At 41.9% G+C, this 27,517-nt stretch overlaps 1 protein-coding gene across 2 annotated transcripts in view; it reads right to left on the minus strand.

The window, feature by feature from the left end:
- Positions 1–27,517, minus strand: part of LOC144018222 (laminin subunit alpha-3-like) — a 100,231-nt gene that overhangs the window by 32,569 nt on the left and 40,145 nt on the right. For both annotated transcript variants that reach the window (XM_077520480.1, XM_077520482.1), the window contains exons 11-36: positions 27,106–27,156; positions 26,986–27,033; positions 25,085–25,219; positions 23,529–23,663; positions 22,231–22,365; positions 22,100–22,152; positions 18,825–18,924; positions 18,245–18,297; positions 17,913–18,018; positions 17,736–17,835; positions 17,493–17,649; positions 13,484–13,622; positions 12,726–12,862; positions 11,622–11,725; positions 11,399–11,555; positions 11,022–11,185; positions 9,940–10,048; positions 9,770–9,867; positions 4,709–4,883; positions 4,503–4,629; positions 4,214–4,362; positions 3,998–4,113; positions 3,346–3,557; positions 1,626–1,830; positions 1,110–1,254; positions 581–721 (exon numbers count right to left, since the gene is read on the minus strand). In XM_077520480.1, coding sequence (XP_077376606.1) covers positions 581–721; positions 1,110–1,254; positions 1,626–1,830; positions 3,346–3,557; positions 3,998–4,113; positions 4,214–4,362; positions 4,503–4,629; positions 4,709–4,883; positions 9,770–9,867; positions 9,940–10,048; positions 11,022–11,185; positions 11,399–11,555; positions 11,622–11,725; positions 12,726–12,862; positions 13,484–13,622; positions 17,493–17,649; positions 17,736–17,835; positions 17,913–18,018; positions 18,245–18,297; positions 18,825–18,924; positions 22,100–22,152; positions 22,231–22,365; positions 23,529–23,663; positions 25,085–25,219; positions 26,986–27,033; positions 27,106–27,156 — 3,251 coding nt within the window. The remainder of the gene's footprint in view (positions 1–580; positions 722–1,109; positions 1,255–1,625; positions 1,831–3,345; positions 3,558–3,997; positions 4,114–4,213; positions 4,363–4,502; positions 4,630–4,708; positions 4,884–9,769; positions 9,868–9,939; positions 10,049–11,021; positions 11,186–11,398; positions 11,556–11,621; positions 11,726–12,725; positions 12,863–13,483; positions 13,623–17,492; positions 17,650–17,735; positions 17,836–17,912; positions 18,019–18,244; positions 18,298–18,824; positions 18,925–22,099; positions 22,153–22,230; positions 22,366–23,528; positions 23,664–25,084; positions 25,220–26,985; positions 27,034–27,105; positions 27,157–27,517) is intronic.

Here is a 27,517-nt window from a genome sequence, read left to right on the forward strand (position 1 = left end):
TCCTGTTCATCGAATGGGGTGTATTGGTGGACGGAGACATCGAAGACAGGCAGGACAGTGGCTCTCAAGGACCAAGATTCCCTACCCCTACCCTCGCGTTATGTAAACTTATGAGCACCTTTGTATGTGGTAGGGCTGTGCAGATCGATCCAAGTATCGATAGAATTGATACTAACGTGAGTACCAGTATCAGATCAACACCAGAGTGCTAGTATCAATATTTTACATTTATTTGTTCATTTCTTTTGGTTTCTCATGGGTCCCTTGCGCAATCCCTTTGTAGCACATACGCATGTGCCCGCCTGCCAGCCACAGCGGTAGGCGGCACCGATGGTAATAATTATTTTTAAAGTGAATGACATGATATGACAATGAGTCGTACTATGCTTCATTTGAGCTTGTCCAACTACTAGTTGAGCTAAGTATTTGTGTAGCACACCAAGTAAGTATCATTTATGTAATGTGACTAAACTAGAGGAACTTTGGTGATAGAAAGCCAGAGAGATGACATAATGATCCGCCTGACCAATTGAGAGAAGCGTCAATCTCAGCCCATGCATCATCAAGACATGACACCTACCTTGCCTCTGCGTTTTCTGGAGCTTTGACACTTATCAGTGGCTCCAAAGCAGAAGCAGGCAGTGCAGCCATGAGTGTTGGACGGGTCAAAGTAGAAGGAGCCGTCCCGACATGTGTCGCACCTGACGCCGGCTACATTTGTCTACAGACATATGGAGGGAAGCAGAGAGACATACAATTTCAAGCTATTGTTCCGAAAACCAATTTATTTTCTTTAGTAATCTATATTTGTTCATCTATCAATGCCAGTGATGAAATGTGATAGGAAGATAGGAATGCTCTTGATCCCCCATGCATATCTTTAATATTGTATCATCATGGGTAGATACAGTATATAGTATAAGAACTCATCTGAGAGTTTAATTAGAGGAGTGGATAAAGTTCTAATTATTTGTTTTGTTTGATATTTGATGGTCAATAAATAAGCAATAGTGTTTTGTGCTTGACCTGTATGGATAAGAGTGAAAATCATTTTTTGCAGGCAAACAAAAGCATAGACAAAACTAAAACTTTAACCATATTTGGCGTACCTTGCAGAGGCACCTCCCCGTGTCGGGGTGACACACATCGGGCGTGACTCCGCCTTGCTCGCAATCGCAAGGGACGCAATCGGGAAAGTGGTAATAACCTGCAGCGCATCGATCACACTGGCGTCCGCCAATTCTGGGCTTGCAGCTACAATCGCATAATCACAAGTTCGGGTGTTAGCGAAGGGAAGGAAGAAACCGAAACATTTAAAAAGGACCTTTGAAAACATAGACATCTACTACTAAAACACGTCATATTCCCAGCTAAATGTTTCTTTCATTTTAGTTTAGAACCTACAACAGATCACAACATGATCTTAAGTGATGACCTGTCACTCAGACTTTTGTATTGATAGCTCAAACTATAATTTACCACTTAAAAATGCATGAACAGAGACAACGATTGACAATGTAGCCCACCAGGCATCCTCCACTTGTTTAGGACACTACATGAACCATGTAAGTTAAGAAACCAAGCAATCCAACAATAATAACAGCAAAGCATCAGTTTGTGTTCACCTGCACTGTCCAGTGATGCGGTGACAGCCGGATCCGGCGTCGGCTCGCAGGCCGTTCTTGGAGCAGTGGCAGCCCTCGCAGCCCAGCAGAGGATGATAACTGAAAGTCTGGTTCTGACACATGTCGCAAGCCGGCCTAACAGTCTGAGGCGGGCACAAGCAACGGCCCGTCACCTCGTCGCACAGCCGGCGGCCGCACTCGCATGCTGCGGAGGAAGACAAATAAGTTGTATCGTTCGTCCGCTACTTTGTTGTGTTCTCACTATATCGTAGATTTTTAATTCTACTTACAAACATTGATTGAATAAATATTTTAGACATATGACAACGCCTGTGTTCGTTCAAACAGTTTTCCAAATAGAAAATTTAGAGCGGTTTGAAGGTTTACAGTTACTCTAACATCTATACTAATCTCCATTAGCTCGTCTCTGGTGTTTTGCATCACGTATATGTTAGCATTAAGCAAGCAGATGTTCGTTGGATGAAATTACATAGATATGTTTTTGATTCTCCGCCGCTTGGCATACAACACATCTGCTGGGTTAGACCAGATGTTTGTAATTTCACAGACGAGCGCAGGCTCGCCGATCAATGAGAGGTCGCTGTGGGGGTGGTCACAGCTCACTTTAATCATGGCCAATCGAAGTGACTCTTTTCATTCCCTTTAAATGTGATGTACTAGTCGTGCACTAGAGTTTTGACATGCCAGAGGCACACCTGTGCCGTGAAGTTGGCACTTGGAGATGATTCAGAGGGTCTGATCATTTATTCTATAAAAACTGAAAATACGGTAAATAAATAAAAAAAAAAAAATACAAATAAAGTTTGTTGCATGACTATTTTAGTATGTTTAAATGTGTTTAAAGTGTGTGTGAAGACTACTCTTAGTATCGCAGATTTTCCCGTATTGAGTCTGCAATGGATCCCAGCGGATAGACAGGTATTCACGGTGTACAGTGTTCCCTCGTTCATCGCGGATTCATCTTTCACAGCCTCGCTGTTACGTGGATTTTTTACAGCTTGCTTTTTTTATTTTTTTTAATCTTTTTTTTATTTTTTTTGTCTTTGCACGGCCGTATCTCTCTAACCCTAGATCTGACCGGGGAAATACAGGCATCCACGGATTCGTTTCGACAAAACCTTGCCGTTGTCTGTCCTGACGCTCCACGACATTCTGGAGATAGAAAATAAATACTGTGCTGTATAATAAGTAATTAAAAAAAAAAAAAAAGAACACTTGGGGGGAAAAATGACTAAATGAAAAGAAACAAATGATGAATGAAAAAGCATTCATAATAAACTATCACACCAAAACTAAAAAATGTATATAATAAATGAAAAATAAAATATATATATATATATATATATATATATATATACTGTGCTGTATAATAAGTAAATGAAAAAAACAAACAAACATACTTTTAATGGGGAAAAATTAATGTAAAGAAAAAGAACATTTGATGAAAGAAAAAGCATTTATAATGAAGTAAAAATCATACCAAAACGAAAATAAAATATATAATAAACGAGAAAATATATATAATTAATGGGAATGTTGTTTTTTTTAAATTAACGTGGATTTCCATTATCGCGGATAGTTTTTGGAACATAACACCCATGATAAACGAGGGAACACTGCATATACTTGAATAACTCTTGTGCCTGATCTTAATAAAAGCCAGTGGAAGTAGAGTAAGTATAGTTTGCGTTTCACTCACGTCTGCAGTAGGGGAAGCCATAGTACCCCGTGGCACACTTTGTACACTTTTGACCGATAACATTAGGCTTGCAGGGACATTGTCCTCCAGCTGGGTCACACGCAGGTCCAGTGGACCCAGACTGGTCACAATTGCAAGGAAGTGCTCCGTCGTTGTAAAATGCCCCCAGAGAGCGGGCAGAATCTCTGCAGAATTGGGAAGATGTCCTGGTGCTGAGGAAACATGAAATTTTTTTTAAAAGTTTTATGTTAAATTTAAAGTGTTCACACATCGGTCTCAAATCTCTTCAGAGGCTTTGCAGTATCGAACAATGTGGAAAAAAATTCCTCAACATGTTATGGAACTATGTTTTGGTTTATTATTAAAACTACAGATAGGAAGCAGCTTTTTATAACACCCCAAGGGGGCAGTAGTTAGTTGGATAAACGTCTACTTTCTGTAAGTCTTACTGCAGTCTTCTTGTTAAAGCTTGTTGTTAAAGCTCCTTAAACTACCGTGAAGTAACTCAATGCCCTAAACAAAGGAAAGCAAAACATCAAAAAGATCAAATACATAGTTCGCTATCAGAAAGAAGAGTTAAGGATAGCAAACAAAAACATTTTGAATCCTTCAAAGTGCCATTCAAGTGGATTTAAAAAAAAAAAACACCAACTCAATAAAGAAGCCTTCTCCTCGGCACTGCTGGATGAAAAGTGCTGACTTATCCAAAGGCTTCTCTCTCAGGACGTCTGGGCTGTAACGACTCTCAGGAATCAGCAATATATGATCCTATGCATAAGTGTGGAAATAAAATGAGCAGAGTACAGGAGGTAAGAAACTTCAATAATTGACAAATGTGCTACAAAACGTGGATGAATAAACCACTGACCAGAATGAGAGTCTTGCGCGGAGAAACAATCACAGAGATGCTTGGCAGCTGCCAAGATTGCTGGGTAAACTCGAGGACGGTGCGCCCGTCGGCGACCAGTACATCTCGGCAGCCTGACACCGAGGGGCAGAACGACGTATTTATGGAACCTGCGAGAAATCCAATTGAGGAACGGATGAGATGACAACAAGCTGCAACCACATGACGACGTGCAGCTTCAACCTTTCAACTGTATTAAGCACAAACCTAAACCTCCTAAAAAAAACATTTCAGTGGAAGCTAAACTCACCTTTCCAGTTATACCCGGCATCCACTCGAACCTCCACAGGAAAGGAAACGTGCTCCGGCTGGCGGTAATGCACAACAAGCACATATCTGCCAGGGAGGGGCACCTTGGGAGTGAAGCTTATCTCCGTCTGGACGGAAGTAAAGAGGATGCCTTTAAAAATGACAGATGTGACCCTGTCAAGACGTCAAGGTGACATTCGCGGATACCTGAGGGTATTTGAGTAGGATTTTGTCAGTGTGAAGGGATAAGCCTGACTGTCGTCTCTGTCGCCAGTCCGCGTTGTCTCCTTGTTGTCGAGCAGCGTTCAGCTTCCCGTCACGGGCCGCGTGCAAAACCCAGCCTGGCGAAGGCTTGTCCAGGTGGCTCACAACACAGTGCTGACTAGAACCATCAAAAACAAAAATGTGACTTATTTTTGTTTTTGTATTGAGCTTTTTGTACTGTAAAATGGCTGCCTGGGTTCAACATCCATCCATCCATCCATCTTCTTCCGCTTATCCGGGGTCGGGTCGCGGGGGCAGCAGCTTCAGGAGGGAAACCCAGACTTCCCTCTCCCCAGCCACTTCAACCAGCTCCTCCGGCGGGATCCCGAGGCGTTCCCAGGCCAGCCGAGAGACATAGTCTCTCCAGCGTGTCCTGGGTCGTCCCCGGGGTCTCCCGCCAGTGGGACATGCCCGGAACACCTCCCCAGGGAGGCGTCCAGGAGGCATCCGAACCAGATGCCCGAGCCACCTCAGCTGGCTCCTCTCAACGCGGAGGAGCAGCGGCTCGACTCTGAGTCCCTCCCGGATGACCGAGCTTCTCACCCTATCTCTAAGGGAGAGCCCGGACACCCTGCGGAGGAAGCTCATTTCGGCCGCTTGTATCCGGGATCTCGTTCTTTCGGTCACGACCCACAGCTCGTGACCATAGGTGAGGGTTGGAACGTAGATCGACCGGTAAATGGAGAGCTTTGCCTTTTGGCTCAGCTCTTTCTTCACCACGACGGACCGATACAGAGTCCGCATCACTGCAGACCCTGCACCGATCCGCCTGTCGATCTCCCGCTCCATCCCACCCTCACTCGTGAACAAGACCCCAAGATACTTGAACTCCTCCACTTGGGGCAGGATCTCATCCCCGACCTGAAGACGACACTCCACCCTTTTCCGACTGAGGACCATGGTCTCGGATTTGGAGGTGCTGATCCTCATCCCAGCCGCTTCACACTCGGCTGCGAACCGCTCCAGTGAGAGCTGAAGGCCCCGGCCTGATGAAGCCAACAGCACCACATCATCTGCAAAGAGCAGAGATGCAATGTTGAGGCCACCAAACCGGAACCCCTCCACGCCTCGGCTGCGCCTAGAAATTCTGTCCATAAAAGTTATGAACAGAATCGGTGACAAAGGGCAACCTTGGCGGAGTCCAACCCCCACCGGAAACGAATCCGACTTACTGCCGGCAATGCGGACCAAACTCTGGCAACGGTCGTACAGGGACCGAACAGCCCGTATCAAGGGGCCCGGCACCCCGTACTCCCGAAGCACCCCCCACAGAACTCCCCGAGGGACACGGTCGAACGCCTTCTCCAAATCCACAAAACACATGTGGACTGGTTGAGCGAACTCCCACGCACCCTCGAGGATCCTGCGGAGGGTGTAGAGCTGGTCAACTGTTCCACGGCCAGGACGAAAACCACACTGCTCCTCCTGAATCCGAGATTCGACCTCCCGACGGACCCTCCTCTCCAGCACCCCTGAATAGACCTTACCAGGGAGGCTGAGGAGTGTGATCCCTCTGTAGTTGGAACACACCCTCCGGTCCCCCTTCTTAAAAAGGGGGACCACCACCCCGGTCTGCCAATCCAGAGGCACTCTCCCCGATGTCCACGCGATGTTGTAGAGGCGTGTCAACCACGACAGCCCCACAACATCCAGAGTCTTTAGGAACTCCGGGCGGATCTCATCCACCCCCGGGGCCCTGCCACCGAGGAGCTTTCCAACCACCTTAGTGACTTCGACCCCAGAGATAGGAGAGCCCACCCCAGAGTCCCCAGACTCTGCTTCCTCAAAAGGAGACGTGTTGGTGGAATTGAGGAGGTCTTCGAAGTATTCCCCCCACCGCTTCACGACGTCCCGAGTCGAGGTCAGCAGCACCCCATCGCCACTATAAACAGTGTTAACGGTGCACTGCTTTCCCCTCCTGAGACGCCGGATGGTGGACCAGAATTTCCTCGAAGCCGTCCGGAAGTCGTTTTCCATGGCCTCACCGAATTCCTCCCATGCCCGAGTTTTTGCCTCAGCAACCGCCGAAGCCGCGTTCCGCTTGGCCATCCAGTACCTGTCAGCTGCCTCCGGAGTCCGACAGGCCAAAAAGGCCCGATAGGACTCCTTCTTCAGCTTGACGGCATCCCTTACCGCTGGTGTCCACCAGCGGGTTCGAGGATTGCCGCCACGACAGGCACCGACCACCTTACGGCCACAGCTCCGATCGGCCGCCTCAACAATGGAGGCGCGGAACATGGCCCATTCGGACTCAATGTCCCCCGCCTCCCCCGAGACAAGGGAGAAGCTCTGCCGGAGGTGGGCATTGAAACTCCTTCTGACAGGGGATTCCGCCAGACGTTCCCAGCAAACCCTCACAATACGTTTGGGTCTGCCAGGTCGGACCGGCATCTTCCCCCACCATCGGAGCCAACACACCACCAGGTGGTGATCAGTTGACAGCTCCGCCCCTCTCTTCACCCGAGTGTCCAAAACATGCGGCCGCAAATCCGATGACACGACTACAAAGTCGATCATCGAACTGCGGCCTAGGGTGTCCTGGTGCCAAGTGCACATATGGACACCCTTATGCTTGAACATGGTGTTCGTTATGGACAAACCGTGACGAGCACAGAAGTCCAATAACAGAACACCGCTCGGGTTCCGATCAGGGGGGCCGTTCCTCCCAATCACGCCCCTCCAGGTCTCACTGTCATTCCCCACGTGAGCGTTGAAGTCCCCCAGCAGGACGAGGGAGTCCCCAGAGGGAGCGCTCTCCAGCACACCCTCCAAGGACTCCAAAAAGGGTGGGTACTCTGAACTGCTGTTTGGTGCATATGCACAAACAACAGTCAGGACCCGTCCCCCCACCCGAAGGCGGAGGGAAGCAACCCTCTCGTCCACCGGGGTAAACCCCAACGTACAGGCGCCGAGCCGGGGGACAATAAGTATGCCCACACCTGCTCTGCGCCTCACACCATGGGCAACTCCAGAGTGGAAGAGAGTCCAACCCCTCTCAAGAGGACTGGTACCAGAGCCCAAGCTGTGGAGGCGAGTCCGACTATGTCTAGTCGGAACTTCTCTGCCTCACACTCCAGCTCGGGCTCCTTCCCTGCCAGAGAGGTGACATTCCATGTCCCAAGAGCCAGTTTCTGTAGCCGGGGGTCGGTCCGCCAAGGTCTCCTCCCTTGGCCGCCACCCAGCCTACACTGCACCCGACCCCTTTGGCCCCTCCCACCGGTGGTGAGCCCGTGGGAAGGGGGACCCACGTTGCCTCTTCGGGCTGTGCCCGGCCGGGCCCCATGGGTGCAGGCCCGGCCACCAGGCGCTCGCCAGCGAGCCCCGCCTCCAGGCCTGGCTCCAGGGGGGGGCCCCGGTGACCCGCGTCCGGGCGAGGGAAACGCTTCTCCAAATATCGTCGTCATCATAGGGGTCTTCTGAGCCGTTCTTAGTCTGGCCCCTCACCTAGGACCTGTTTGCCATGGGTGACCCTACCAGGGGCATAAAGCCCCAGACAACATAGCTCCTAGGGTCATTGGAACACGCAAACCCCTCCACCACGTTAAGGTACCGGCTCACGGAGGGTTCAACAAAGGTTTGTAAACTGTGGTCTAGATGCTAATAAATTAGCTGTTGTGCTCTGTTGCCAGATTTTTGCCAATATAATGGACAAAAGCAAAACAAATTGCTGTGATGTGGCTAAAACCAAATTTGCGACTGCATGATTCAATGACTCCTGAATGAGCGCCAGAATCTCCTGTCACTCTGAATCCTCATGTTCACAGGAGAAGATCCCATAGGAAACAAACTTATGGTGACACCAGAACTTATACCCGTCTATGGTCATACAGGGATCACATGTTCTAGTGAATACATCAGTACAAACTTGATATTATTGGGAAAAACATTTGGCCGTACAATTCAGCAACAATGTGTGTTCCAGCTGCTGTATTATCAACCAAGCCACTCAAAAAGCCACCGTCTTGAAAAAGCACTTTTTTTTTAAGACTTGGCTGAACTTTAGCCCAACAGTTGCTCGACCCTGACCAAAAGCCAGACGGCACAAACTCCTTTAAACAAAAAGGAAGCAAACAGCAGTAAGTGACAAAACTGTCAAGCTGTCACTGTAAGTAGAGCAGAAGAAAGACAACACCTAGTAGTTCACAGCAATAAAGATTAAATATTACTAGAGGAAACAAATGTAAAATAATCTGACATTAAATACTGATTATAGAACATTTAAAAAAAAAACAAGAGAAAATAAAACCCAAAATAATGCAACAATGAAGTCATTAAAAATTATATGAAAAAATATCAGTGTACTGCGATTGGCTGGTGACCAGTACAGGGTGAACCCCGCCTACTGCCCATAGCCAGTTGAGCTCCAGCACCCCCCGCGACCCTTTGTGAGGAGTAAGCGGTTCAGAAAATGGATGGATAACAGTGTACATTAGTCAAAATATAAGAAAGGAACAAAAAAAAAAACAGGAATAAAGTCAGAATGTGATGTGAAAAACTTGAGAACTTTAGGAAACAAAAGTTTTGTATTGAACATAAAAGCTACATAAAAACTGTAACTTGATAAGTTTACAGATTAAATCCAAATTTATTGAACTCGAAAGTTAAAGACAACTAAGTTGTACTTGGGCCAGTGATTCATTTGCATACCACTAGAGGGTGCCACACTACCACTAGTTGTACTCATAGAATACTCTGAGAAAAGCTTTCTTTCAACCTTTTGTCAGTCTGTGCATAAAAAGACAGAGCAGCGCAATGACAGCTGTAAACAGGCAAGTGTAACATAAATCTAACAAGAAAGAAAGCGATTTGAGGCTAACTTTAGCCTCGGGTAAAACCATCAAGATGGATGCTACCACACCTGGAAAACAGATGCTCTCTGTACATTCCCATTTCATGAGAACAGCAGAAACAAAATTACTCCACCAGCTTTAAATCTTCATTATTTAAGTCTCCGTTTGGCAATTTAAGGCAACATCTGCACTCACAGCTTTTGTGGTGCTTTACCTGTCTTCAGTGAAGCGACCGTGAGTGGAGATACACAGCACCTTGGCCTCGACATACTCCATGGAGAACTCCTTCATAGGGACTGCGTATACTTTGTGCTGCACAGAAACGCATCGTCGACTCAGTATCTTCCAAAACTGAGATGGCTGTGCAACAAAAACGTCTCTCACCAGCAAGAAGAAGGCAGTGGACGTCTGCAGGAGAAGTTCTGTCCTGTGAGCGAGCTGCAGCATGGCCACCTGATTCCCGCTGTCCACCACCACACTCCGACACAAAAAGCTGCACAGGTGGCAACGATTCTTTTTAGTTTTCATTTTATTTTATTCTTTGTTAAAGCAGGTTAAGACAATTGAAAACAGTTTCTTATTTACGGTGACGACCTGGAGACAGTTTAGGGAGCAGTGCCTTGCACCCTAAACACAGATAGTGGACAGTCTGTCAGGATTCAAACCAACAACACTTTGGTCATTCATGACCCGTCCTACCAACTGTTTTGTAATCACTTTTAATTTTTAATTATTTAATAAAATAAATGAAATACAAAAAAATAATAAATGGAATACAGTATGTTAAATATGCTGTACGTAAACGTTTTTGAATGTGTGTAAATGTTATTTACAAATTAATCAATAATTAACTAATTTGCTCCCAAAAACATAGAAATATGTTCTATTTTAAATATTACCATGCTCCCAAAGACGTATTTTTATTTTTTTTTAGTTTTATGTCACAGCATACAGAAGGCTTTGATTCAGCCTCTGTTCTAAAGAGAATGGTAATGGCAATGGTAGTTATTACAAAAACGGCCAGCAGGTGGCAGCAGGGTATAAGAGACCAACTTCACTTCAATCTGGGTCATGGCACCAATTGGAAAATTATGGTGAACACGCAATTTTATACAGCTGTCAAATGTAATTATTAATCAAGAAGTAATTGATTATCAAATTAATCAACAACTATTTTAATAAGTAATCGTTTGAAGTCATTTTCAATTCAAAATTGTCCAAATCCTCTGATTTCAGTATATCAACAGTAATTTCTGCAGTCCTTCATTATCTTCTGTGTTTCAAACAAAATAAGACATTTGCAAACATCTGGTTTTACTTTGGAAAGCAATTACAGAACCGGTAACAAAGTACAACATCAATCACTCTCAATAAAGTCAAGTCTAAGTCTAAGTCTAAGAAGGTCTAATCCATCCCAAATGGTTCTAACACTTATGCTGTCTTACAATAACATTTGCAAGACTCACCTGTAGTCACAGCTGTAAACGTTGGCTCTAGCTCGCACCTGTCCACCATGCTGGACACCAACCAGGATGTTAACGTTTTGGACATTGGACATCATGCTGGCGTACTCCAGGATGAGAGCATGAGGTCCAGGATGAGGCACACGCAAACTGATCTGCAGCTGGGACTGGGGGCGACACAGTGAGGAACACACGACTGAATTAGAAGCATTAAACAGGACATATGAAAAATAGATAACATATTTTTGCTTGTTTAGAAGTAGGTGGGCCTGGGTGCTTGGCCACTCATCATGTGTGAAATAAAACAACTAAATCTTTTGTTGTTTGCCTATTATTGAAAAATATGTATTCTGCATGCACCTGATGCACTACTCTCCCACCTGTGTGGCATGCAGCAATGCCATGTCAGGGTGATCCGGGGTGGGCCGCTGCACCTGAGCCTGCCTCCTCCTGCGGCCCCTGCGGCTCGACAGGCTTCCCTGTGACCCCAAAGCCGAGCTGAACGCATCCATGGCCACGTGCTTGTACAGCAGACAGCTGGGAGACACCACAGGCGGTTCAGCAAAAACTAAAACGTTTGGGTGCATCTAAATATGAATTCACTTTTTATTCCTTTGAGCTATGGGTAGATATGTGCAAGGTTCTGTGATCTCTTCTTGCAGCAGAGGCGCCTCGTAGTAATCCTGAGGTAGCAGGACCAAATAGTCCTGAGGAGCAAGAGACATTACGTCAATGTAGCAAAACATTTGGGAATTGCACGAATGTATTGGGATAACAAATATTGGGTCATAAAAGGACGTCTTTCACGAGTGCCACATTTGATTTTTAAGCAACTTTTAAAAAGTGAAAATGTGAGCAGTAGTATTATATTAATATTTTTACATTATTATTATTATTATTAGTAGTAGTAGTAGTAGTAGTTGTTGTAGTAATAGTAATTATTTTATTATTTCACAAATTCCTTAAATTACAACTTATTTACAATTATTAAATATTGTAAATCAATTATTTAATATTTTAAGTACATAAATACATTTAAAAAACTGATGCATGTTGTTTTTAATTTTTTAATCAAAAAAATTATTTTTCATAAATGAATTAACCACTCAAATAAATTAAATAACAATGTTATATGTATATTTTACCAAACAAAAAGGGTTATTTTACCAAGAATTTTACAATAAAGGAATCAAGCATTTATTTTAAAGGCATTGATTTATTAATAATACAACAAATATTAGAGAACTGAGAATAATGATATTGTTATTGATAAGGACGATAGCTCAGTGGGCTGTTTATGGCTGCTGGTATGCTTCCTTATTATTTCACAAATTACTTAAATTATAATTTATTTACAATGATTAAATACTGTAAATTAATTATTTAATATTTTAATGGCAGAAACAATACATTTTTTTAAAATTGATGCATATGTAGTTTTTAATTTACATTTTAAAAAAATTATTATTTCTAATAAATTAATTAACCCCTCGAAATAAATAGCTCAGTGGAGTAATTAAAAAAAAATGCAGTGGGCTGTTTATGGCCACTGGTATGCTTCCTTTTGCTATGCTTCATTTTGGTTGAGTTTTTGGAAGACCCACCCATATTCATCACACATAGTGTAGGAGTAATCACAAGACTTTTGTGTTTCTGGCTCCACACAGATGCCTTTGGTAAACCTTTCTTCTCTTTTCTGCAACTCACAAGGAGAACCCCAGGTGCTTTGATGCGGATGATCCAGTTCCCAGCAGTTAAGGCAAAGGGCTCAGCAAAGCCGTCTCCGGGCACAGTGAGGAAGGATGGTTGCGGACTGTCAGGGAAAACCACTTCCTCGGTTTGTTCTGATGCGGCAAGTGCACAAATGGGACATTTAATGAGCCACTTATGTGGATGTCAGCGTCTTTCAGGCCACAATTAAGGGTTCAGTTTGATCAGTGATTCTCAACTTGTGGAACATTAATCATTTTGTGTGTGTGTGTTTGTTTTGTTTTGTTTTTCAATTTCTGTTTCATTTTAGTTCACGTATTTTACGTAATTCCTTGGTTAAAGAGCCAACACGCGGCCATTTTGCCACTTACTGTTGACTGAAAATGACATCACAGTTGCTCAGCTTGTGAACGTCATATGATCAAACCAGTGAGTCGTGATTGGTCGTTCCCTGAGCTCTGAGCAACTGTGATGTCATTTCAGTCGACAGCAAGGCCCCTGAGATGGATCAAAATGGGTGGATTTTGCTGCTTAATTCCGATCCCATAAACACAATATAAATCAGAATACCGTGCTTGGACTAGAGGGGCCGTATCTAACAATAAATACTATATATTACCGTAAAGAACATTTTAAATTGACCTTGGGAAAACATGAGTCCCATTTGAAAGCAGCTGAGAACCTCAGATTTGTATTGTATGGATGACTTCATACACTTTTATGGCACAAGCGTCAATCTCAAGATGCTGACTTACCTGCACCGCCTCTGTTATTAGCCGCCTTGACGCTACCACTCACACTGGTACCGCTCGGGTTAGTGAATCGCAGAACCACACGGAATAAGTTGTGCCTGGCATCTTTCAGATCAACATGCACTGTAACTCTGACTTCACTCTGCAGGAGGGGGCGACAGCGACAAACAACTGACTGAATGAGACACCGGAGGCGCTTTGGAGGAGGTTTAGCAGGCAAAGCGGGTTGCGCACTCACAAGAGGGTTAATCAACGCACGGCAAGTCGAGAGAGGAAAAAAAGGCAGCCAAGCGACGCCCTCCACTTACGGTCACAGCACGGCTGCGAGCTGACTTCATCCGACACTGTGACCCTTGCCCTTAATCGCTTGGGCCTCCCCTTATTTCGCAGGGTGGCGTAGCGCATTACAATATGGAAAGTAGCAGGAAAGCCAAGGGGAAGGGTGAGGATCACCTCTGGCTGAAAAGAAACAGCTTTAGGCTTCAAGAAAGTGCAACAGAAGAGGAGGACAGAAGCTACAAAAGAGTTGTGCTGACTTACTATACAAAAGAACAGCAAATTGACCAAGTAGGCACTCAAAATTTTAGACAATAAGTTCACAAGTAAATTTTAGAGCATATTTTAGATTAATCCAGAAATTTTTGTAGCTTTTTTGTTTTTATATATAATATTGGACTGAAAAAGCAAAATATAAAGTTTTAGGAAGAAGTAGCTGATAGAAAGCATCACATGGAATTTGAAGGAGAGGAGTGTGAATAAGAGAGAAAGCAGAGAAATACAGCATTTATCATGGAAAGGGCAACAGTACACAGCCATGTTTAAGAGAACACAACATTCCATTTATTCTTATCATTTTCAACTTTAAATTATATTGAGATGAGACAGTTTTGATTTCCAGACGCAGAATGTCTAGGTGAGGCGAGGCTTTTATTTGTGCAAACATACAGTTGGAATAATATTGTTAATATTTTCACAATAATTGTAAAGTGAGGCAGGGAGTTTAAAACAATATTAAAGTCAGATTGTAGAGAAATGGCAAAACTAAACAGACTGGGCAGAATAAAAAGTAGTGTTGTTCCGATACCGATACTGCATTAAAACAGTGGTATCAGTATCGGTGACTACTCACAAGTAACATGCCGGTACCATTAATTCCAAAGCTAATATAGGATTTTGGATGCAGCATCTTGTGTCTTGCTGGTGCACGACATTCACTGATATGTGACATGTTCACTGCATGCCAATCTAAGATATCCTATTGGCCCTTGAATGTTCTGAGCCAATGGCAGCACAGCTTTTTCATGTTGAGGAAAAAAAGCCGTAAGTATCGGTATGGTATCGTCCGATACTACAAAGCTGGGTATCGGTATCGGGGGCCAAAAAATGGTATCGGAACAACACTAATAAAAAGTAGAGATAGACCGATATGCTTTTTTCAGGGCCGATACCGATTCCGATTATCGGTAGTCAAGGAGGCAGATAACCGATATTTGAAGCCGATATTCATTTGCAGTAAAAGTTAAAATGTTGGCACCAAATTTTTGAATAATGCAAACCCTAACCGTTCTTTACAATGGATTCTCACACTACACTTTTCATTTTACATCCTTCTATCTGCAATAAGACGTTGGTGGCGGGGGGGGGGGGAGTTAAATGTGGGGGCCAATGTGACATTACCTTCTATAGCATTTGGGATACTTGTAGTTTTATTCTATAAATTTTATATTTTTATATTTTGAAGTAATAGGAGGAACCCTGTCATTCAAAATGTGCATCAGCTGTGGCATTACTTATTACTACAGCAAAAAATAAAAATAAAAAAATTCCATGAGAAAAACTATTCATCCCTGAACACCATACAGTTCTTGTAGACCTTATTATGATTATTGTTATTGTTACCATATAGACAGTTTTGATAAGCTGAGGATCTTAAATCGAGAACAGCAATATCATGCTACTCCTCTCTACAAGAGAACTGTCAAAAGACACTTCATCATGTAGTTTACTGCCACTTAGGATGCCCCAATCAACGCAGAAAAAGGTAGAGTAAAATAACTTGGTTATAATAATAGTAAGAATAACTTGGTTAAACAGACATTGTTGCGGTGGACCGCTGCCACTTTCTGCTGTTTAATGTGTTTTACACTTATAGACACATGTGTGTATATGGGCCCACTATTCTCTCACTACTGTACTGTACTGTATCACTTAATGGCACAGATGTACTTGTCTAAATAATAACTAGGCTGCAACATTGCTAATTCACATTAACAAGCACTATCTTAGCTGTCCACATGAATAGTTACTAACACACGAGAAAGTTATACAACACACCAAGCATGAGCTCATTATTCAAAGTATGATGCACGTAACGAAATTACATCACTGAACATTAATTGCAGCCGTGTACGGCCGTAGATGTTACATATTAGTGGCATCCATTGAGAGGATAATGTCCCAACTCACAGCAGACATGACGTGAAAAGAGAGACAAAACGAGCAAATAAGCACACTATACTTTAGTGCACTTCTCTACTAATGCCAAACATACGGAAGAGAACACGTTCGTGTAGTTAAACGGTGTTTGAGACACTTAATTTGTTACGGAGCGGACTTTAACGAGGTGCACAACGAGCTGTCAATCAAATCGACGTCGAAGCTTAAGGCACACAATGGCAAACCAGTGCGACAAATAAACACAATATAAAGTAACTAAACGCTATTTAGTGTCACTGTGGCATCTCACTGCATAATAACCGCTATGCAACAAGTAGTGGACGTGACCCAGAATGCAATGTGTGCGTCACGAGAGGTAAATATAATGACGTTACTCTACTCTTAACATGGAACTAGACAATATAATAATGACAACTGTTAATATTTGGAACCTTTCTAACAAACATTATTTACTCAATTAAGTGAAAATGTGTGTGATTCCCTCCCCGAGTAGTTCAAGTAGCGAATTAGCTACTGGGTGTTAGCCTACATGCTAAGCTGAACACACCACTGTTAGCTAGCGGGGATTCAATGCAAGGCAATGCAGCTCCATTCATATAGTGCATTTAATACACAACATAATTCAATGTGTTTAGCTTATCATGGTGAAACGATCGGCGGAGTCTCTTCTCTTTTAACTTACCTTCGAAGCATGTGTCTGTCGCGTTGTGTCCGTGGGTGCGTGTGTGACCGGCTACTGTGATACACGGCATACACTACTGATTGGTTCTGGCTCTTGCACGGCTAACCAATCAAATGCTGCTATGGGCGTTACATTGCTGGAGTTGGACTCCATAACAGACAGAGACGCTCTGGGCTGCATTCGAAGCGAAAAGACGGAGTTTTAAATGGATCGCTCATATCGGCCATCAGATTAATAAAACAGACCGATACCGATATGTACCAATATGTCAAATATCGGCCCATCTCTAATAAAAAGAATAAGATCTTATAGTATAGGGCATTTATTAAAATCTTTTCTAAGGGTGGTAGGTTAGTTATTCGAGGTGAGGCATTGTTTTTTTCACATGGAAAATGCACAAGGTGTGACATCGTTGAGATCAGTATTTTAGGAATACATAATGAAAAAAAATAACCTTAGTTATGCTAGTATCAGAATAAAGTTAAAAAAATATCTATTAAAAATGAAATATAGAATCCACTTTATGATTACTGTATTGTATAAAAAACATTTTCACTATTTTGTGCTCAGGCCAAAGCAAAACAAGTATTATTTTATTTTTATTAGGCTCTATGCTGAAGTGAGGTAGGGAGCACTATTTAGACAAAAGTAGTGCTTTGCCACCATCTAGTGGCATCTATAAGCAATTATAAGCCTTTTGGGGCATGCAAATCACTTAAGTATTTTCAGTATTCGTGGCTGGGCTCATATTTGCAAACACTGTATTTGTTTTGTATCACGATTGTAGATAAAAACAATAACTATCATTTTTGTATCCACAGTATTAAGAACAGTACTACCGGTGATCACTCGACAGATCAAATGTGTGCTCACCTGCGCAGGGGACAACTCAGCATAACCTCTCCAGCTGAATTCCGGGAACTCTTGGGGGTCGTAACCGAAACGCACGGGCCTGGAATTTGGTGTGGTGCCATCCTCCACCTCAAACTTGAACTGATGCAAGGTGGGGAAATAATAGCTTGGTGCAGGCCTGGGAGGGAATGCCATTGATTGAACAAATAAATCATACAAAATTCAAGTAATGCAAGTGCAATGCAATATTTGTAAAAATCCTACTGTGTGCATTTGAGGCCAACGACGTTACTACGGCAACGACACTGGCCAGACGTGGAGTCGCAAGTGGTGCTGATGGCGCCACCTATGTCGCACTCACAAACTGCAAGGGATTCAATATTACTAGAATTATTTTTTCATCGAGAATAATGAGTATGTTATCATGACTCATCGACTCACCTTGGCAGCCAAAATAATTTGCTTTCCGCAACAGGAAGTAGCCATCGTCGCAAGAGTCGCACGTGCGCCCGCCTACGCGAGGCTTGCAGTGGCACTGTCCACTTCTCTGCACAGAAGCAAAACAATAGGAAAGACAATTTTATTTTTATAGCACATTTTAGACTCAAGGCAATTAATTGCTTTACACCAAACATAAAAGGCATACGAGCCAAAATGTAAACGCAAAAGAGGACAATTTAATTTAAACAAAAGAACAGAAATGGTAAGTCCCAAATTAAGCAAAGTATTTTGAAATCAATTCTTTAGAAAGTAGCTAATCCTATTTCGACTACCTGGTCACACTCTGCAACACCACTCAGCGTCCCTTTGACATCACACCTGCACACTGGAATGAAATACACAAAAAGGAAAGGAAGAGAGGAAGGTTAGAAGCTGAATAGACTCTGATTGCAGGATATAGTCACTTTCATGGGTGAAGTACAAGAGCACAAAAGCTCACCGGGAGCTTTAAAGTCAACTGAGTGAAATCAAAACATCCCCATAAATGTCCAGCCGCAAGCAACCAGAAGCATTCTTAAGTTATTAAAAACGTTTTTTCCTCCCCCTCATTGTAGAGGTCACATTCTTGCTACCGGGCGGATCTGTAACAGGGGAAAGCCAGTATCCAAGCAAAGCATGAGGACCAGGTGCTTCTTTGAAATATAAAAAAAAACCACATTTGAACATTAAACCATTCTGGCTATGGGGTATAACATACTTTTAAAACTCTTATTGCCTTCTTAGGTCATTTCAATCCAAAACACAATTAAATGGGTATTTTGACAACTACATGTGACAGACATGTTAAAAAAAAAAAAAACATATGTGGGAACTCTGGTGACAAAGATGCTTAATGTCTCCTTTCAAAGTTACCTTCACAGCCGTTTGTGTTGCCAACTGCCAGGTTCCAGTGAAGCGGTTTACACCTGTCGCATAAGGTTCCCTCTGTGTTGGCTCGGCAGCGGCAGGAACCCTGAAACCGAGAAGGCATTAGTCGAACAAAATGGGTGTGTGTGTGGGTGTGGGTGTTTTGTTTTGTTTTTAACTTATCTAGTCCTACCCCTTCGTATCTTCAGTTAGCATGAGCCGATTAGCCATGTACACATATCTACCTAAAGGCCTAATCCTCGGCCATTGATTGACACCTCACTTTAGCCAATCTGAAAGAGTTTTACCTTCAAAAACAGTCATGGGAGCCAATAAGCGTCTTTGCGTAAATATGTCACACCCATTTTATATCCTTCTGTAGCGTCGGCCAATCACAGCGGAACTGACTGGTGACTGACGTATTAGATAGCCAATAAAATTATTCAAACAACGATATGGGGTGTGTCCTACAATTTTTTTTTGAACAAAAAGCAAACTTCCTGCGCAAACCGCAGTGACGCCAACGTTCCGTGCGCGTTACAGGAGGTGAGTTGGGGGGTAAATCGACCGAGCCGCGTCGACAAAATCGTCACTGTAAGTGTTTTCTTATTCGAATTATGACTTTGTTTTTTGTGAGTTATTTATTACTCAGAAGTGTGAGTGGTTACGTAATGACTGCGTTTTTTGTTTTTTTTTGTATGAATCTTTGATTCTTTGATGTTAGCGAACATGTGGCGGTGGGGTGGGGGGGATGCGTACGCCATGGTGAGGCATGGCTGCCTTTGTTTTTTTCTCTTTCTATCCACCTACTCATTTATTCTATGCACAACCGTTTTATAATGCAAACATGTGTTTATGCTTCTATTACTCTTTTTTTTTTCTTTTTTTCTTCCCAGTAATACTTGGGTTTCTGGATGTAGGATAAGATAACCACAAGTCTAAGCTTTCATTAGAGCCCAAGATCATTATTGTATGTTGAAGCATTCCAAAATAACACAGCTCACCAAATGGGTGGACAGGTCAAATGTTCATTTGGGGGTCGCCTATATACCTTTCCTTAGGTAAACGTGTAAAATGCTCATTTTTTTGTAGGATTATTGTCAAATTTGAACTGGAACTAGGGTTGACCTCAAGCTTTGATCCTGTAGTGTTTTGAAGTCCTAATCAACATTCTAAATTCATTTTCAAGGCAGATTTTGTGAAAAGAAATTAGACGCACATAAAATTTGCCCTTTTTTTTCTGTATTCAAAAATCCATAGCTCAGTGACAGGAGCACTTACACAGATTCTGACTGTTTGGGAGAAAAATTCAAAATGTTATCTTCAAAAAGAGACCAAAACTATGCTGATACTACAAATGTTTCAAGAACAGCTACAAATTTACTTTGGGTGCACCTTTTTTAGGCGTTTTTGGCCAAAGTTGCCCTGATTACATTAACTATCACGATTGAGTGTCTGCACTGCTGGCAATTTCCTCCACAAGAAAACTTCTGCATCTTTTCTTAGAAATTGTGAACCTGGCAAAGCGTTCCTTCAACTTCTTGTTTTGCTTCCTTTCGCAAGGGCAGGAAGTCTCTTTTTCCTTCATTTTAATTACTCTAACATTTCAAGGAGGAAAAGGGCACTTCCTCATTCAATCAATTGGCTGGATGCAGTTTTAGCAACACAGCTGCATTATCCGTTGCCAAAAAGCCACCCAGCGCATTCACGGAGCTGGACTGAAAATATAAAATAGCGAGACAACTAATCCAGTGTAAATACTGAGAGTCAACCACTCATACTAATGCTATTGTATTGTCCTTATATCACATTGATAAGGCACACATTCATATAATTGGAAAGTCAACATTTTAACTCAATGAAAAATATAATAATAAATATTAAAGAAGTTAACCCAAAAAATTTGTTTTTGACAATAATATGTTCTGTGCAGCCCTACAGTCTAAATATGGTATTCTGGTTAATATTGCATAAGTGGAATATGAGTGAAGCAGCAAAACTGAGCTATTTTTATCCATCTAAGGGGGCAGCTATTTTGCCACTTGCTGTCAACTGAAGATGACATCAATGTTGCTCAGGTCTCAGGTAACAATCTGTTATGTTAAAACTGTCACAATGGTTTGTCCGAAAGTAAAAATGAACGAATAAAAACAAACGATCACAGCTCAGCTTCAGGTAACAGGTGAGCCGTGATTGGTCGTTGCCTGAGCTCTGAGTAACAATGATGTCATCTTCAGTCGACAGCAAGTGGCAAAATGGCCGCCTCCTGAGGTGGTGGATGAAAACCTTAATATTCCACAAATGTAATATTAATCAGAATGTTATGTTTAGACTAGTGAGGTCATATATAACATATTATTGTCAAGAAGTGTTTAAGGTTGATTTCTGCTTTAAATAAAATAATAAAACATATACTACCGTAATTTCAGGACTATAGAGCGCACCATATTATAAACCGCACCCAGTACGTTTTAAAGGAAAGAGCATTTTGTACATATATAAGCCGCACCTGACTATAATCTGCATGTGCCCACATTGAAACATGAGATATTTACAAAGAAAGACGGTACACAGAGTTTTCAAAGGTTTAATAATATACCTTAGCTTTTCTTTCCAAACAGTGCCTGTGACGCGGCAGTAACACAACAGCAATACGGTAGTAACTAACAGGGCTGGTTAAAAATAACATACCGGTAAAAGTCACTGAGACTTCTTATATTTTCCATGATGAGGGTCTGTTCATGCTCATTTTATTCATGCACAAAGTGCAAAGTTACATTAAACTTGTGTCTTCCTCCACACATATATTCCACCTGTCTCACTCTTACCTTTTCTGCTCGAGCGCCCCTGGCAGCTGTTACAAAAAATGCAAAATTATATATATATATATATATATATATATATATATATATATATATATATATATATATATATATATATATATATATATATATATATATATATATATATATATATATAAATTATTATGATATATAAATTATTATTGTATAAGCCGCAGGGTTGAAAGCGTGTGACAAAAGCCGCGGCTTCTTATAGTCCGGAAATTACGGTATATAATATATGGGACGAAAATTGCAATTACCAAGTGTGTGGTATGCTGTGAGGGCTCTTTGATATTTAAAAAAAAAATAATTAAAATAAAAAAAAAATATATATATATATATATATATATATTAAAAACCAGCACAATTGTAACCCACTCAGCTTAGTGACAGAATTCTCCATTATTATTATTAATAATCTTCTTGGAGGATGTATACCGTTTGAGGTTCCGTGCTTTCTGTCCCGTGCGGGTTACATTGACTGATGGAGGCTGGAGGCACAAAGTGATAAATAAATAATCACGCCAACCAAGAAAACAAAAACATTGAAGTTTTTTCGAGTGTATGACCTGAGCACGAGGGGAACTTGAGTCCAGAAGCACAGTGGTCACACTGCTGGCCCACCACCCCAGGCAGACACAGACACTGACCTGACAGCGGGTTGCACATGGTGCCGTACGAGCCTTCCGAGGAACACTGGCAGGCTGAATAAATGAAGCATGCAAAAGGTCAGATATATTCACATAAACAATCCAAAAACAGTTTTCTTTTCTGGGCCAGTTGAATTCCTTAAAAGGAAGAGGGGACATGCCGCATCACTCAAAGTACAGTACAAGTATATGAAATTAAACAGATTTGACAGAGAACGTGAGGTGCATTGGACACCGTGGGAGACAAACATATGCTTTGCCATAAAAAGATGCATGAGAAGAGTCAGTCAATGTGGAAGCAACATATTCCACCAGCAATTTGAGTTCTAAAATAAACCAATGAGCAAAAAAAAAGAACAGAGCCTCAGACCCACTTTTTTTTTTAAATGGCAAATTCGCAAAATAACACAATCAAACTTTGACATGTTCCACCCATGTTAGATGTCATAGGCATTGAAAGACTTTCAGTTGGGGCTCAGGTGGGTGAATTTTTTTCGTACAAGTATGTCAAAGTACAATTCCTGGAATTCCCCCAAAGTGTCCACTGCTATCCAAAATGACCGACTTCCTGTCCAATTTTGGGCATGGGTCCTTCAGGTGTTTTTTTTTTGTGTGTTCTGATTTGATCGACACAGTCACCCAATTTTGTACTAATCTTAGGAAGTAAGTTTTGGGGCTTGTGTTAAGGATCCCTTTACCAACTGTAATAGAGGAAGAAGAGGAAGATAACATATTAGCTAATTCACGTGACATTGTGATCCAGAATATCATTCTTTTACAAAGTGCTAGGCAGGGATTTCTTTGGAATAAAGAGCTGAGTCTTTCGTCTTTATCAAACGCACACAATAGTTTTGTTTTGTTTTTTGTTTTTTTTTACTTTAATTTGCTTCTTGCCACTTCTTCTCATGATACAACTGGTTGTAGATAGCCTCAAGGTTGTTTTTGTCCACAAGCACGGCCATTGTTTTCGCCCTGTGTGGCCTTGAGGCATTTTTTTTTTTTTGTGTGTTAACTGAAGATACTCTGAGGTCAACCTCCAGCGCCAAGTCAAACTGCCTTATGTCATAGAAATTTACATAGACATTTTTGATAAACAGTTTCTTGTCATTCCCTCTTGTAAAAAAAAAAGTTGAATTTCACTATCAGGAGACAAATAAAGTCTTGGTCTGTTCAATCCCAAAAGAAGAAATGAGGCATTTGTTTCTGACATAACTCACCAGCACATTCCGGGTACCCGTAGTAGCCCGGTGCACATTGCTCACAGCGCTGACCTCCATAGTTGGGGAGGCAAGTACACTGACCGCTCGCACTGCAGACACTCGCAGCCACGCCGGCCCCATCGCAAAGACACGCTGGACAAATACATGCAGAAAGAAATACATAATGTCAATTTTAAACCACTGACAACCCATGAACAATATAATTGGGTATTTTGACACTTCTGGTGCTTACTTTAAATTTTTACCAAGTAGTCTTTAGTATTTTTTTTTTCAATCAGACACTAATGAGCCCAAGAATTTGAATGAAGGCTTTCATTACAAATCTGTAAGTGTCTCCATATGACATCTGCAAAAATGCCACAACCTAAATTTATCTTTAATAATATATATTGAGACAAGCCACACGCACACATATATAATAATTGATGCCTACAATGATTCAGAGGGTTTGATGCATGCTGTTATCACATCTATGAATGAAATAGAATGACATCCACCACACAAATCTGCAGAACTCAGGACCTGTGCCACAACTTGGACCTGCTCTTACCCGGTCTAAATTCTAATCTACTTTACCAAATTATCAGGTGCTCTGGGGGCCATACTAATAACATAACATAACATAACATAACATAACATAAAAGCCATACTCCCAAAAACTGTAAACTAGACTTGCCCTGGCACAAAAATGAAGATGTCTACAATATCTTATAACTAGGGGTGTCAGGTGATTACATTTTTTAATCGTAATTAATTGCATGAGTTAAAAAACTTATGATTAATCGCAAATTTTAGATTTGTTCTAAATGTACAATAAAATGTACAAATATTTTTTCTAAGATCCATCCATGCATCCATCCATTTTCTGAACCGCTTATTCCTCACAAGGGTTAAGGGGGTGTTGGAGCCTATCCCAGCTGGCTTTGGGGAGTAGGCAGGGTACACCCTAAACTGGTTGCCAGCCAAACGCAGGGCACACACAGACAAACAACCATTCACATTCACACCTAGGGACAATTAGAGTGTTCAATTAACCTGCCATTCATGTCTGGAATATGGGAGGGAACCAGAGTAACCGGAGAAAATCCCACACAGGCACAGGGAGAACATGCAATCGTTGCTCCAGTAATTTCATAAGTCATAAAATTGAGTTAAAATTAAAAAGATGTACTGTACTGTAAAAAAACAAGCGTGATATTGATTGGTGTTGAGGTAATTTTTCTGCCACTAGATGGCATAATTGCATTTGTAAAATATTGGTGACAGCTCTGTATTTTTCTTTTCATATAAAGAGCCATCTAATCTTTAACATGAAGTCACTTGTGAAATTCTGTACATTTTTAAAATTGTAAAATCCAACAGTTTTGTTGTCATTGAGTTATTACTTATCGCTGCTTCAATGCAAATCATGTGACCTGATGGAGTTGAAATGATGGGAGTTCACTTGGCTAGAGATGACAAGGTCATGACACATTTTAAAGCGTTTATAGATTCATAATCACAAACACTGATAAGATAATGTTACAAAGTTTATGTGTGTATATGAGTCACACCGTGACAGTTTGGGAAGGAGTGGTAGCCTGGTCCGCAACGGTCGCATTGTTGGCCCGCCACATTGCGACGACACAGGCAGCGTCCCGAAGCGTCACACACCTTGTGCTCTGTCCCTCTGGAGTCACACGCACACCCTGCATGCAAACAAACACACAGGGTAAAATACTATAAATGCTGTGACTCACAACTAACTATTGACCCTGAACTCGAGTTCTTCTAAGGAACTACTTCTTCAGTTGCACTTTGTTCATTTTGTGTTAATTTCGAGTTCAAGGCGCAGTGGAGTTTCTGCTAATTTTGTCAGCGTGTATAATAGCATATACACCTCAGTTACTTACAGTTTTCATTAGAGAGATACTTCACTTATTTAGCCTATTATAGCAACAAAATGTGAATATTTTGTCAATAATAAATTTGATATTTTCATAATTTTTCATGTATAATTAGTACCTTTAAAAACACAGTTTTGCAACTTGCTGTCGACTGAAAATGACATCACAAGGGTTCAGGTAACCAATCACAGCTCACCTGTTTTCTAGGTTTGGTCATGTGACATTCACAAGCTGAGCTGTGATTGGTTACCTGAGCCCTTGTGATGTTATTTTCAGTCGACAGCAAGTTGCAAAATGTGTTTTTAAAGGTACTAATTGTACATGAAAAATAATGAAAATATCAAATTTATTATAGGCAAAATATTGTTTGACCGCAAAAAATGGCTAAATAAGACAGCAAATTGACGCACTGCTGCCAGCTGATCCTTCCGCTAGAAGTTGTTTGCCTTTTCGAAGGCGGAAGTATCAGCTAGCTGGCTGCAGTGCGTCGGTTAACCCTCTACAGGGCGCCGCGCAGTGATACGAACGAACAGAAAAGTAGTGGCTGGCGGTAATGGCGTCTGACTTTTTTCAGGAAAGGAGTATTGTGATGCAAATGTATCACACTTTTGAAAACAAATAGTTTTTAGAAGAAAAACGCTTTATTTCCGAGGCCCCAGCCAGCTTGCTGGACTATTTTCCTCTCGTCCAACAACGGACCAGAACTGGTGTCACAGAACGCTGTCAGGGGTAAGTCAGTGCTGATCGCACACACGAGAGGTGAGGATCAAATTGAGATTCATGTTAAAAAATCCGAACGATCCCTTTAAGTTGTGTGTGTGCGCGCGTGCGTGTGCGATAAGGATCCCAGAACAGACAATACGTAACAATAAACTAGATTTTATTTTAACAAAAGGCGCATGGAAAAAATCCAGTGCACAAAGTAGCAAACAAGGAAACTATATAAAATAAATACTAAACAACCGAGAGTGCGCAGGGGGACTGAGCCGCTACCGGACAAGACAGCAAAACTACTAGGCACGAAAAGTAACTAAAAGGTCAAAGTACAACTAAGGAAGCGCGAGTGGACAAAGCCGCAGCGGACAGGAAAACAACTCGTAAAACAAAACTAGCAAGCGCGTAGCAAGACAAGGAACCGGTAGTCGAGTTGGCAACAAGCAAGGTAGCAGTGCGAAATAGCCCGACGTCTCCTGTCCGCAGACACCAAACTTTTAACCCCTGCTGATTACGAGTGACAGCAGGTGTGCCGTAGTTGACTCTGCCCCTCCGTCACTATGGCAACTACAAACAGAAACAAACTCAATAGCGGTACAAGATCTTCAAAACATAATAGATGACGACAAGGTCCAGAAAACCAAAAAAGAGAAATGTGCATTAAATGACTGACTCTATGAGCAGGACATCGTTGGAAAGTCAGCCTGTATACAGAATTTATTCTGTGTAGTCAAAAATAAATAAATAAATATTGACAGATATTTATAAATATATTGTGAAATACAATAAAATAATATCCACATTGTCTGTATGATGTACAGTTTGTATATCTGGTGGCGTATAATCATACTTACGCTGACAACTGACTGAGCCAAAATAACCAACAGGGCAGCCAGTAGGCACTAAACAGAGGGCAAGAAATACAACAGGTTTAGAATATTATTAATATTACCATTAATGATATCTACGCTTACCTATAATGGGTCCTGCAGGGGATTTTGTGGTTGTCTGGTACTCAGGATAAGCTGATTTCAAATGCAAAAAAAAAGGTCAATCAATACATTTTAATCCAATGCAAAAAAAAAAGGAGTCACAATGCAACTTTAACAATTAAAGTCTCCCTTTTGGGCCGTCATCCCTCTCAGTGTCGATGAGATCCTGTGCCTTTCCTCACATGGTTTCTCTGTGCCCCGACTTTTTTTTTTTTTTTGCCTGCGTGTGTGTGTTTGTGGACATGCTCATGGGGGAATGTTAGGGGGAGGGGTGGGTTTTCTTTTTATAGAACTATGGATGTTTTAATTACTCAGCACTTTGTTACCCCGGGTTTACACTGGTTGCGGTTGCGGTTGCGGTGCGGTTGCGGTGCTTTCCGGCGACGCAAGCAAT

Source organism: Festucalex cinctus, chromosome 1 (assembly GCF_051991245.1).
Source record: "Festucalex cinctus isolate MCC-2025b chromosome 1, RoL_Fcin_1.0, whole genome shotgun sequence".
In the NCBI taxonomy this organism is placed as follows: domain Eukaryota; kingdom Metazoa; phylum Chordata; class Actinopteri; order Syngnathiformes; family Syngnathidae; genus Festucalex; species Festucalex cinctus.